Source organism: Rhincodon typus, chromosome 11, assembly GCF_021869965.1.
Source record: "Rhincodon typus isolate 14 chromosome 11, sRhiTyp1.1, whole genome shotgun sequence".
In the NCBI taxonomy this organism is placed as follows: Eukaryota; Metazoa; Chordata; class Chondrichthyes; order Orectolobiformes; family Rhincodontidae; genus Rhincodon; species Rhincodon typus.
Window position 1 is genome coordinate 52,498,517 of NC_063342.1, and position 12,296 is coordinate 52,510,812.

General features: G+C 37.4%; 1 protein-coding gene across 1 annotated transcript in view; it reads left to right on the forward strand.

Moving 5' to 3' along the window:
* The window catches only part of il1rapl1b (interleukin 1 receptor accessory protein-like 1b), a 1,317,350-nt gene that overhangs the window by 911,441 nt on the left and 393,613 nt on the right, over window positions 1-12,296 (forward strand). The window contains exon 7 of the mRNA XM_048603178.1: window positions 2,376-2,450. Within this exon, the coding sequence (XP_048459135.1) occupies window positions 2,376-2,450 (75 nt within the window). The remainder of the gene's footprint in view (window positions 1-2,375; window positions 2,451-12,296) is intronic.

Here is a 12,296-nt window from a genome sequence, read left to right on the forward strand (position 1 = left end):
CATTTAAATGTACACATACTGTAAATTATGGGTGCAACAGATTTGCTGAAGCAACATTGAAAACCTTGATTTCCAAAGCTCCACAAAACTCACATTGTTGGCAATGCCCAAAGAGAAAAGAAACATTCTATAATCCCTACAGTGCAGAAGCAAGCCACTCAGTCCATCAAGTCCATGCTGACCCTCTGAAGAATTGCCCTTTGAATCACCATATCCCTGTAACCATGCATTTGCATGGCCAATCCACCGAACCTACACATCTTTAGATTGTGGGCAGAAACTGGAGCACCTGGAGGAAACCCACACACCCACAGTTTCATTTGTTTCCATAGGAGGAAGGAACATTGGCTTTGAAATGCACAATATCTCTATATTTCAACATTAGTATAGGGAGAGCTTAATTATTTGATTATTTATTTTCAGAAAATGTCTGCTAGAATATTCAGAGATCAATCCTGTAGAAGCTGAGAAATATTCAAAATCTTGGGACAGGCTTTTGTCAAGGAAGCAGTTGGGAGTTGAGGACCAAGGCAGGTAGTCCAAATGGGGCTATGATACAGATGAGTCATAATCTGATAGGATGGCAGAAGTTGCTGAAAAAACTGAATGATTGTATTCTGTTCTTTGGCTCCCAGAAACATCACAGAGACAGCATTGATTAATGTGCATCATCTTGTTGCTTCCAGACCTGATGGGTGAACATACTCCTAAACATCCTCCCACATGTTAACCCTTGTAATCTTGAGATCATTCAAAATTCTGTTGCTGTGCCCTAACTTGTACCACATGGTAATCCCCCAACACCTCGGTGCTCACGATCCTGTACTGCATCTCATTTAAATGTCTTGATTGCAAAGTTCTCATCCCTGTTTTCAAATCCCCCATGATCTTGCCTTTCTTTTTATCTCTATAGTCTTCTCCAGTCCCTCAACCTCAGAAATATCAACACTTGGCAAATTCTATGCTCTTGAACAACACCAATTTTAATCTTTCTAACACTGGCACCATACTGCTTGCTAGCTGGGTCCCAACATCCCATATTCCTTCCACAAACTTCTCCGCCTCCCTATCTGGTTGGTTCCCTAAGGGAGCACTTCTAAAACCTCCCTCCTTAATCAAGCTCTTCATTATCTGCCCTAGTATTTCCTGTGTGGCTTGATGTCATATTTTGTTTTCTAATGCCTCTGCAAAAGGCTTTGAGACTTTATTGCAATAAAGATGCTGTACAAATCTGAGCTTTAATTGTTGTGTTAAGTCGCCACTGACCGAAACCATAATCTTTAAAATATCCCATATTAGTCTGGATTTTGCAGTGAGAGTCATTTACAGTCCAGGAGGAGGTGATTCACCCCATGGAGTCTACACTGGCTCCCAAATGATCAATCTAGTCAGTTCCACTCCACGACTTGGTCCCTGTAACCCTGCAAGTTTAATTCTTTCCTTTACATGGACATCTAGTTTCTTTTTGGTGTAACTGATTGTTTCCACATTCACCAACCACATGGGCAGTGAGTTAAAGACCCTTCCCCCTGCAAGCTTTGGCTTAAATTTGTGTCTGCTAATTCTTGAATAATCAGCTAATAGGATGAGTTTTTCCTTGTCCACTGTTGGTAAGCCTTCAATAATCTTGTACATCTAAAGAGGTTTCTTCTAAAAAAATGTCATCTTTGTGCAGCTACACACATAAGGCTAGTCTGCCCACCTACCAGAGATCTTCCTTCCTATTATTAGCCTATTCATATCTTGGTGAATTGTCACGTAATGCACACTATTGAATTGTACCATTTTCACTCCGCTCCTGTTAATGTGATATATATATATATTTTCTTATGTTTACCTGATTCCTCTCCCAGTTTCCCCATGTAGCTTTTTGATATCTTTACCACTCTAAATACTACTTCTCTATTGCGCCAGTGATATAATTTCAAAATTTCATTCAGCTAAAGGATTTTTTAAAGCAATTTTTATTGATCCTCTAATCTCAAATTGAGACTTTAGCTGTCCCTGCCTTATTACTTTCAATCCACCCTCACTGTTCAATTTAGCCCTTTTGGAATAGCACTGGTGGTATTTTAATATATGAGAAAAGCATATCTTGTATGCAGTTGTTCTGTCCATTTGAAAACTTAAACTGAGGAATTTTTTTTATACTTAATAGCTTCTGATCAGTTTGCAAATATCAGTCTCTTAGCTGTGTTGATATAACAGTAGTTTACTAGTTTAAATCATTGGTTTAAACACACACACTATATTTTTGTGTGTATATTGTATGTGTGAGCTGAGCCAGATATGTTTGGAGTTATTGCAATTTCTTGTGAATCATTTGCAAATGCTTTGTTCCAAGGTATTTAATGTGTGAATACTTTCTCTTACAGCTCCAATGACAGATAAACCACCCAAGTTCCTTTATCCTTTAGAAAACAGGTTAAACCCTGTGGAGGCACAGCTTGGTAAGTCAAAATGTTTTCCTGCTTTGGATAAAGTAACCTGAGATTTTTGAGAGGCTCAGCAATTATACAATGAATTGCTGCAAGTCCCTTAATGGGAAAGTTTCTTTGTGATAGCCTGCATCAATTTGTCTCACGTATGTAGGTCACAGGAGCCATTAATGATGATCAGACAAAAGACTGCTTAAGTTTGAGCAGATTTCTGCAGCAACAGCCAGAATCAAAAATACATTCTATGATGATATTGAGTTATTCCACAGTTTTCCAGAATTACTCTCAGAATATATACTTGCACTTTTATAAGAGTGATATAAGATTAATCAGTGGCCTTACAATGCAGAATACGGACCCCCTTAGTGACAATGTTACAAGATAACGGCTCATTAATTCTGTAGCCATTTCATGTCTTTTTATTGTAATTCATGTCAGCCAGCTTTATCTTATTTGTCTGTTATTTATTAAATATGATGTAACACTGGCATTAAAATGGTTAAGATTGCTTGTTAGAGATATGAAGTGAATCCTTGTCCCTGTATTAAATGTAAAGTTCACAGGATAGCATTTGAACTAGGTTTTCATTTGCTAAAGGCAATTACGTTACCAGGACTCCTCTCTAAAACTTGAATTGGTGGAGTCATGATTGGAATTAAATTCCTTTTCTTTACTGTGTTCTATATATTTCTGCCTTTTTACAGTTTCTAAAACATAGTGCTGATGGCTTTACACCAGTCATGTTACTGTTGTGTGTTACTGAACGTGGGGTGTAATATGTGAATTACTGTTTATAATTAATGACAATGCTTCTTTAATTAGTCAGTGTTTGCAAGAAATTCAGCTCCCTGATTTTTCTGGTTTCATTAACTTACTTATAGCAGTGTATAAAGGACCCTAATTCTAATTTGTTGCAACCTTTTTTTAAGATCTTTCTGGCCATACTTGCTTTTTAAGTGTAGCTGTGTGATTTCTCATGAATTAATATGAAGTGCTTTGTGATTACCTTGAGATAAAATGAAGTTTAGAGTTGCTAACCTGGGTTAAAGTTGTAGGAATTTTAATTCCAAACTGTGGTAAATCCAGGGTAAAAAATAGTGTGTTTTAAGGGGAGACTGTGTTGAACCAGGGATAAAGTGTTATTATGTATCATTGCCAAGACTGCAGCTCACCAGGTCTAGTTGTTATCATACTTCAATTTCAGACTGTGGTGAACACTGGTTAGATGACGTTATTTACTTATTAAACCATAAATATGTCCTAGTTAAGAAGAGTTGCCATAGTTCATTTTACTGCAGTGATGCAAATAGTATTAGGCACCATGTTGAATTAATGAACACATGAGTGACTTGGATTTTCAATGTTTTATGTATTACATTTACCAAATGGCAAAGTTTAATGGGTTACTAGTATAAAAACTGGCATATTATTAAAAGCTGATTTTATTTTGCCTGTGTCAATTTGAAAAATGATTTACGTTTGAATGAGTTTTACTTTCAGTTTGTTCTATATTGCCAGACATTTGTCCCTTTTCTGGGCAACAGTATAATCTCAGCAGGAATGGCAGTAAGCACTTGGCCAACATTTAATGTTTTACACTCTGTTGCACAGTGACAGATAGCGCCACAAATGCATTGCTAACTCACACCAATCCACAATGTTGTCAGATTCACTGAGAAGGAACAATAGCTCGCAGCATTACTAAGCTGAAGAGACTATTCATTTTCATGTCAGTGCACAAATCCTAAATACTTGTTTTATTATGTGTTTCTCAAAATGGGCCAGTGGCAGCTGCATTACTGAAACTGTATTTTTGTTTTATAATAGTTATAGAGCAAAATCTTTGTTAGCTTGAAGTACCCACAGCAAAATGCATCCTGCATTGGCAATTATGATAAAATGAAGCCTTAGGTTTCTTATCAATCTCAATTACAGAAATATGCATTGAAAGGAGACGAGCAGTTGAGCTGTTATCCCAGCAGTTCTCAGTAGCACATTGTTAATGTCTTTGTATTAGCTTTTGTTTGGCTTGATAAATATTTATGCTGAGAAAGTACAAATGAATGTCACAGTTGGCATAAAACCACATTAATTATTAACACAAAATGCACTTTTGTGATAGTACCTTGTGGCAAGGAACAAAACAGAAAAGAAAAAAGAAAAACACATAAAAGGGAAGATCAAAAGCATATTCCCTGTTTAGTAGGTGTTCTTTAATAATAGAAATTAAATAAATATGAATCCTGGATGATAGCATTATAGATGCTGGCACTGACTTTCATCGATAGGATTATTCTCTCTCAGGCAACAGTTCATACGCCTAGTTAAAGATGTTTGCTAACAGCACATTAAATTATTGCTTTGTTTACATTGATTTTTTTCCGTGATTCCATGATGGTGATTTTAACTTCCAAACAGTCACCCAGTGGAATACCTGAGCCATCTACTTGATCCCTGTTGTGTGAGGCTCAGTCTATTTCAGGGCCAGACCATGTAGCATACTTAGGTGTATTACAAGCCCTGGCTGAACATTATGTTGCAGCTCACCATGTCAGTGCCAGCGCAATGAGAAGGTGGCAGAAAGTTCATCAAGAGAGCCACAATTCTATGCCAAAGTGCCAGTCATAATGTGTAGTCTTAATGGGAAGCAATATATTAACTCGCAAAGGGCACAATGCATGCATTCTGAAAGCAAGAGACCTAGAAATTAATGGAAATGTTAACTGGAGAATTAATTTTTCGACGGGAAAGCAGGGGTGTGGGGTGAGGGTTAGAATTCACATGTTTCTAAGATTTATTGAAAGAAATGCAGAACCAAATTAAAAGAATTATCACTACAACTTTCACTGGTCTTCTCAAAACTTCACATATTAGGCTAAAATTTCTACATACTGCATTTCGCAAGTATTACCACTGAAGCTGTGGCTGATTGAAGAGAGAGGAAAGGTCAATAAATCCTGAATAGGAATAATTGTTTGAGTTTGCCACTCTGATAGAGAACTTCACACAGTAGGGGAACATATTAGAAATTCGAATTGTACCTTGAACATGTTGAATTATTCATATGAACATTCAGAAAGACCATTTTCCATATACTTCCAAATTTCCTGCTAGGCACTGTCCACAGGAAGGCCTCTCAAGGTGAAACCATAATGTTGAAACTTACCCTGTCATGTAAAATTCTTTTTTTTTCAGTTCAGTTTTGATGTTAGGATGTTCTAAACTGCTCTCTTGAAGGTTTATGTTAGAATATACTTATACTGTCTATAAGCCATGTGGTGCTTTATAATGGTGAAATTGAATGTCTTTTGTTTAATTGCATCAATGGTTTTGGACAAAAGTTTAGTAAATATTTAGTTCTTAAAAGCAAATTTGCATCTAATTCTGATTTTATGGCCATTTTATTATAACTCATCCACATGTCCTAATAAGAAATTTTTACATGCTGCATATCTTTAAGGGATTGAACTGACACAAAACATATCAATTTGCATGGTGAAGTCCTGTAGGCAATGGTCATCTGAAATAGGGCCAATGCCACAAAAGCCCAAGTCCAATGCTGCCTAGTCTGGGTCATGTTACAACAGTTGTGGCAGAAGCCTTATGCTAGTATAAGACAAGTGACAAGCCTGTTTCATAGCTCTGATCTGAAATTAGTCAAAGGTAAGCAGAGCTTACCGATTGCAAGCTTTCACTGGTTTTCAAAGTCCCTTTAAGAGTCTGCTGTTGTATCCTATTTACCTTAATATGGAGCCAGGAGAAGCAGGATTGTTGCGCTGGTTTGCCAGCAATTTTGCAAATTTTTGCTCCATCCTATTCACTTCTGTAACCCTACCTCAGGAATTAGAGTCATAGAGATGTGCAGCAGGGAAAGTAATTTTGGGTCCAATTGAGAGCTGCATTAGAACTGCCCACAGATCAGTGAGATCCACAGTGAATATCTGACCACCTTTTCAGAAGAGTATTGGAGTCAAGGCACCTTGTCTCAAGGCTGAAATTCATTTCTTCTCCATAAAACCATTTGCAACCAACAGATATCTTTGGAGTGCTTAAAATCAAAAAGGATCTGTCATTTCTAATGGAAACCAGATTAGAGGCAGGATATGATAGCACGAAGGTAATGGATGATCCTATGCCTGGATGCCAGTTTTGTATTGTTATTATCACTCAAAATTGAGATATTGTCAAGTACTCTTTTGTCAAATACTTAGCAATATTCAACTTGAGTTTATTCTGTTCTACAAAAGCTGAAAGACTTTTGTCTTCAATTTATTTTGTTTTTAAATTATAAAATCATAGCTCTATAATTACAATTTATGAATCAAACAAAGTAGTATAAGTCTATATCCAGGGTCTTGTTGAATGCAGCTTTGCCAAACTGTGCTAATACATGCTGTTTTCTCTTCAATTGTCACTCTTGCTGTTCCTAGTCAAGTAGACAAGCACATTTCTAGAGAATAAGATGGGCAAATCAATTTCTTAGCATCCCACTCATTAAATGTTTTTGCTGTCATATTGCAAAAATGTAACAGAAAAGTATGTCCAATTACAGTTGTACCCCTTGTGCTACAGGTGTGATATTCCTCTTAATTGGACCCTAACTCTACAGAAAAGGAAATCAATCTTGACAAAGGTCAAGTGTGTGATTTAGCAAATAGCCATGTTGAGTAAACAGATGTTAAAGTCATTGTCATTCTATCTAGAATCAATAGATATTTTCTATGTTTTGCCAAGTTTTATTGACATCTGCAGATACCTTCAATTATTCTAGAGACAACAGCCACATTTTGAGTCTCCAATTGGTACATGGTGGTGCATTATTAACATATTACATGTGTTTTATGTTATGTATAATTACATAAAAAACATTTAGACAGTAATATTGAAATGCAGGTTTATTAATAACAAATATAAAGAAAAAATAACTGATTTCTAACATTTTTGTTAATCTGTAAAGCACCAACCAATGTTTTGATTACTGGGCATTGTTCATTCTCTGAAAGTGTCTGTACTCTGTGATTTTGATTAAATTTTACTTTCATGGGCAATGTCTGAATGGAGAACAGACTCTTCCTTGTTTGACTATTTCTAGAAAAACAAAATGAGGTTAGATGAGTTTCTTTTCAGAACACAGTTATTAGAACATGGCACTGTAATTACTGTTGTTTGCTGACACAGGGAATGTGTAATCATTTCAAAGGAAATTGGGTACCAATTTATAAAGAAAATATATTCTGGGTGAAAGGAGGGAACATGGCCTGCAGTAAATAGTCCCATTCAAGTGCAAACACGAACATATGGCACGTCTTGCTATGTCACCATTTTCATTGATAAAATTAAAAACCCTGATTTTAACTCCTGAATGCCTAATGTGACTGAGGATGCAATAGTTGTGGTGACGTTTTTACACAATTCTCACTTCCCTTGTGTTTCCCATCATTTAAGCAGAGAAGGCTACAATCCAGACAGGAGAGGGTCTCATTGATATTCAAATAATGAGATTTCATGTAATTTAGACACTAACTATATTTTAACTTACTGACAGCTGTGTTGGTGCTTGATACTAGAAAAATCAGTGGCCCAGCAAAAGTCAAAAATAATCAGATACATTTTCAAGATTTTTCTGTGGTCCAGAAGGCATTCTCCTGCAAACCTCTTGAAATGAAACTTGAGACTCCAAGCTTCTCTTTCCAATACCAGTTACTTGCTCCTGACAGCTGTTTCAATGAATTCCCAACTAAGGTTACCCTGCCCAACTATAGTCCACAGCCGAGATGCCATTGAAATCAATGGGAATCAAATCTTATATATTCAAATTAGAATTGAAATGACCAGGCCTCAATCTGGCAAGCTAAAGTGAACCTGATGCCCTGTCAGCTGCATCCTTATCCCTCAACCCCAGTTTGAATTGGCATTCATAATTTAATGCAATAGCTACCCTAAATGCATATTGGGCATAAAATCTGTCAGGGACCATAGGAAGAAAAGAGGTTGCTTGAAAATAATTCCTACTCCCCTCAACAATGGCTTCCAAATCATAATTAAATCATTTTAGCAAACTGTAGCGGATTAAATTATTGCAAGGTTTTGATGATAGAATCAACGTCTGTTACTGCTTAATTAAAATAAATTAATTGTATACAACTTTTATATATTCCTTGGTTAATTGCATCTTTTCATCTACATTCATATCTTACTGCTATACTGAATTAAAATATGGTAATTATCTACAACATTTTCCTGACTGTAATGCTATAATAAAGCTCATGTGTTTCTCTTTTTCATGTCTATAGTATAATTGATGGTTCATTTTCTAGACACATCTTCAGTTTCCATTCCTTGTCTGTATCAAATTAACAGCTGTTAGTTCATTTGCCAATATTGGCACTGAACTTTCCAGGAATGGGAAGTGACAGAGTTTTGAACTGTTTTAATTATCTCTGTGTCTGAACCCACACATTTCCGCTATTTCTAGTGTATCCTGACTTAAAAAGTATATTTTCAGTTTTTGTTAGTGATTGACCTGGCAGTTGTTGACTTTGAAATTTAATTGTCACTGTTTTGGCTATTGCTAATCAATTGAATATGTATTTGTTATTTTCTGTTTTCATTTATATTGCCTACAATTTCACCTATTTTGTTTCATTGGTAATCTTAGATATGTGGGCTTTCTATATTTCTGCAAATTTGACTGGGACACCTTTCGTGCTGGGGTCTTAGTTGGGGCAGAATTAGTTAGGCGCATTTAGGAGGGTTTCTTGAAACAATATGGGAATAGTCCAACTCGGGAAGGGGCCCTACTAGACCTTGTATTGGGAAATGAGCCTGGCCAGGTGACCAAAGTTTCACTGAGGGAGAATTTTGGAAACAGTGACCATAATTCCATAAGCTATAAGATACTTACGATAAGGATAAGACTGGTCCACGGATAAAAGTGTTAAATTGGGGGAAGGCTAATTACAACAGTATTAAGCAGGAACTGGAGAACTGGGGTGGCTGTTTGAAAGTTGATCCATATATATAATGTGGAAGTCTTTTAAAATCCAGATGATCATATTTTGGGACCAGCATATTCCTTTGAGGTTGAAAGATAAGGATAGCAAGATTTATGAATCCTGGATGACAAAACATATTATAAATTTAGAAAAAGGAGGCATATGTAAGGTTTAGGAAACTAAAATCAAACAAGGCCTTTGAGGAGTTTAAAGGAATCAAGAAAGAATTAAACAAGAGTGAGGAGGGCTAAAAGGAGCCATCAAATGTCTTTGGCAGGAAGGATTAGGGTCAATCTCAAGGCATTTTACATGTATATTAAGAGCAAGAGGGCAGCTAGGGAAAGGGTAGGTCCACTCAAGCATAAAGGATTTAAGCATGCAGCCAGTGGATATGGGTGAGGTTCTTCATGGGTATATCATATTGGTATTCACCAAGGAGAAGGACATGGATGATCGTAAGATTTGGGAGGAATATATCGATGTTCTGTGGCATGTCAATATTGGAAAGAAGGAGGTGTTGCTTTCTTGAAAACATTCAGGTAGGTAAGTCCCCAGGGTCTCATAGGGTCTATCCCAGGATACTGAGGGAGGCAAGGGATGAAATCTTTATATCCTCTTTGTGCACAGGCAAGGTCTCTGGAGACTGGAGAATAGCTACTGTTGCTCCTTTAGTTGAGAAGGGCAACAGGGACAATCCAGTAAATTATCAATCAGTGGGCCTTACATCAGTGGTAGGGAAATTATTGGAGAAGATTCTTAGGGACAGGATTTACTCATATGTGAAATAGAATGTGGATTAACAAAAGTCATCATGACTTTGTGCAGGGGAGGTCACACCTCACAAATTTAATTGAGTTTTTTCAAGGAGTGATGAAGATGATTGATGAGGGTAGTGTAATGGATCTTAGCTATATGGACTTTACTAAAGCATTTGACAAGGCCCCTTGTGGTAGGTTGATCAGAAAGATTAAACAACATGGGATCCACGGTAAGCTGGTAAGTTGGATACAAAATTGGCTTCATGATAGAAGACAAGGGATAGTTGTGGAGCGCTTTGTAACTAGTGATGTTCCACAAGGCTTAATGCTGGAATTTTGTTGATCTGGGAGGTCAAATGCAAAAGGAATATATGAAGTAAATGGCAGGACCCTTAGAAGTATGGAAAACAGCGGGATCCAGGGGTACAGGTCGATAGCTCCCTGGTAGTGGCAAAAGAAGTGGATAAGGTGGTAAAGAAGGCATATGGCACACTTGCCTTCAGTGGTTGAGGCATTGAGTGTAAAAGTTGGCAAGTCACGTTGCAGCTGTATAAAACTTTAGTCAGTCCACATTAAGAGTGTTATGCACAGTTCTGGTCACCAGACTATAGGAAGGATATGGAAGCTTTGAAGAGGGTGCAACATCTCTACTTCCTCGGGAGGCTAAGGAAGTTTGGCATGTCCACGAGGACTCTGATCAATTTTTATAGATGCAGCATAGAAAGCATCCTATCTGGATGCATCACAGCATGGTATGGCAACTGCTGTTCCCAAGATCGCAAGAAACTACAAAGAGTTGTGAACACAACCCAGTCCATCACATAAACCAGCCTTCCATTCATTGACTCCATCTACACTTCCCGTTGCCTCAGGAAAGCAGTCATCATAATCAAAGACTCCTCCCACCCTGGTTATATGCTCTTCCACCCTCTTCAGTCAGGCAAAAGTTATAGAAATTTTAATACAAATAGGAACAGATTCAAGAACAGCATCTTCCCTGCTGTTATCAGACTTTTGAATGGACCTCTCAAATGTTAATTCTGATCTTTCTCTCTGCACCTTCTCTGCAGCTGTAACACTGTATTCTCCACTCTGTTCTGCTAGCCTGATGCACTTTGTATGGTAAAATCTGCCTGTATAGCACGTAGAACAACACTTTTCAATGTATCTCGGTCCATGTGACAATAATTAATCAAAAGTCTTTGCATATATTGGAGTATCTTAGCCATAAAGAGAGGTTGGACAAAATTGGATTGTTCTCACTTGAGTGTGGGAAGCTGAAGAGTTTCCTGATACAGATATATAAAATTATGAGAGGCATGGATGGGGTGGATGATCAGAGTCTTTTCTCCCCACAATTGAAATGTCATATTTCAGGGACATAGGTTTAAGTTGAGGGGAGAAAAGTTTAAGGGAGATATGTGAAACAAATTTTATGCATAGAGGGTGGTAGGTGCCTGAAATGCGCTGCCGGGGAATTGGTAGAAGTAAGATATGATAGTAACATTTAAGAGGCATTTAGACAGACAGGAAATAGAGGGAGCAAATTACTGCAGACTCTGGAATCTGTACTGAAAATAAGAAAATGCTGGATCACAGTGGGTCGGGCGAAATCCATGGAGAGAAAGCAAGCTAATGTTTTGAGTCCAGATGACTCTTCATCGGAGCTCTGATGAACGTTAGCTTGCTTTCTCTCCATGGATGCTGCATGACCTGCTGTGAAACCAACATTTTTTTTTGTTTTTAGGGAATAGAGGGATTTGGGCCATGAGCAGGCAGAGGAAATTAGTTTAGAATGGCAACATGCTTGACGTGAATATGGTAGGTCGAAGGGCACATTCCTATGCTGGACTCTTCTATGTTCTATGCAATCACCTAGATTATTAATAACTATGTTGTGGAGTTAAGACCCCAAAATACATATAAGTATAATTTTCAGATATTTCACTCTCTGGACGTACAGCCACCCAATGTGCAGACAAGAAACCATGACGCCCATTAAGTATCATTTCTGACCATTATTCTAAAGTATTGAAGAATCCAATGTAAATATTCAAGGACAACAAGGTGCAGGGCTGGATGAACACAGCAGGCCAAGCAGCATC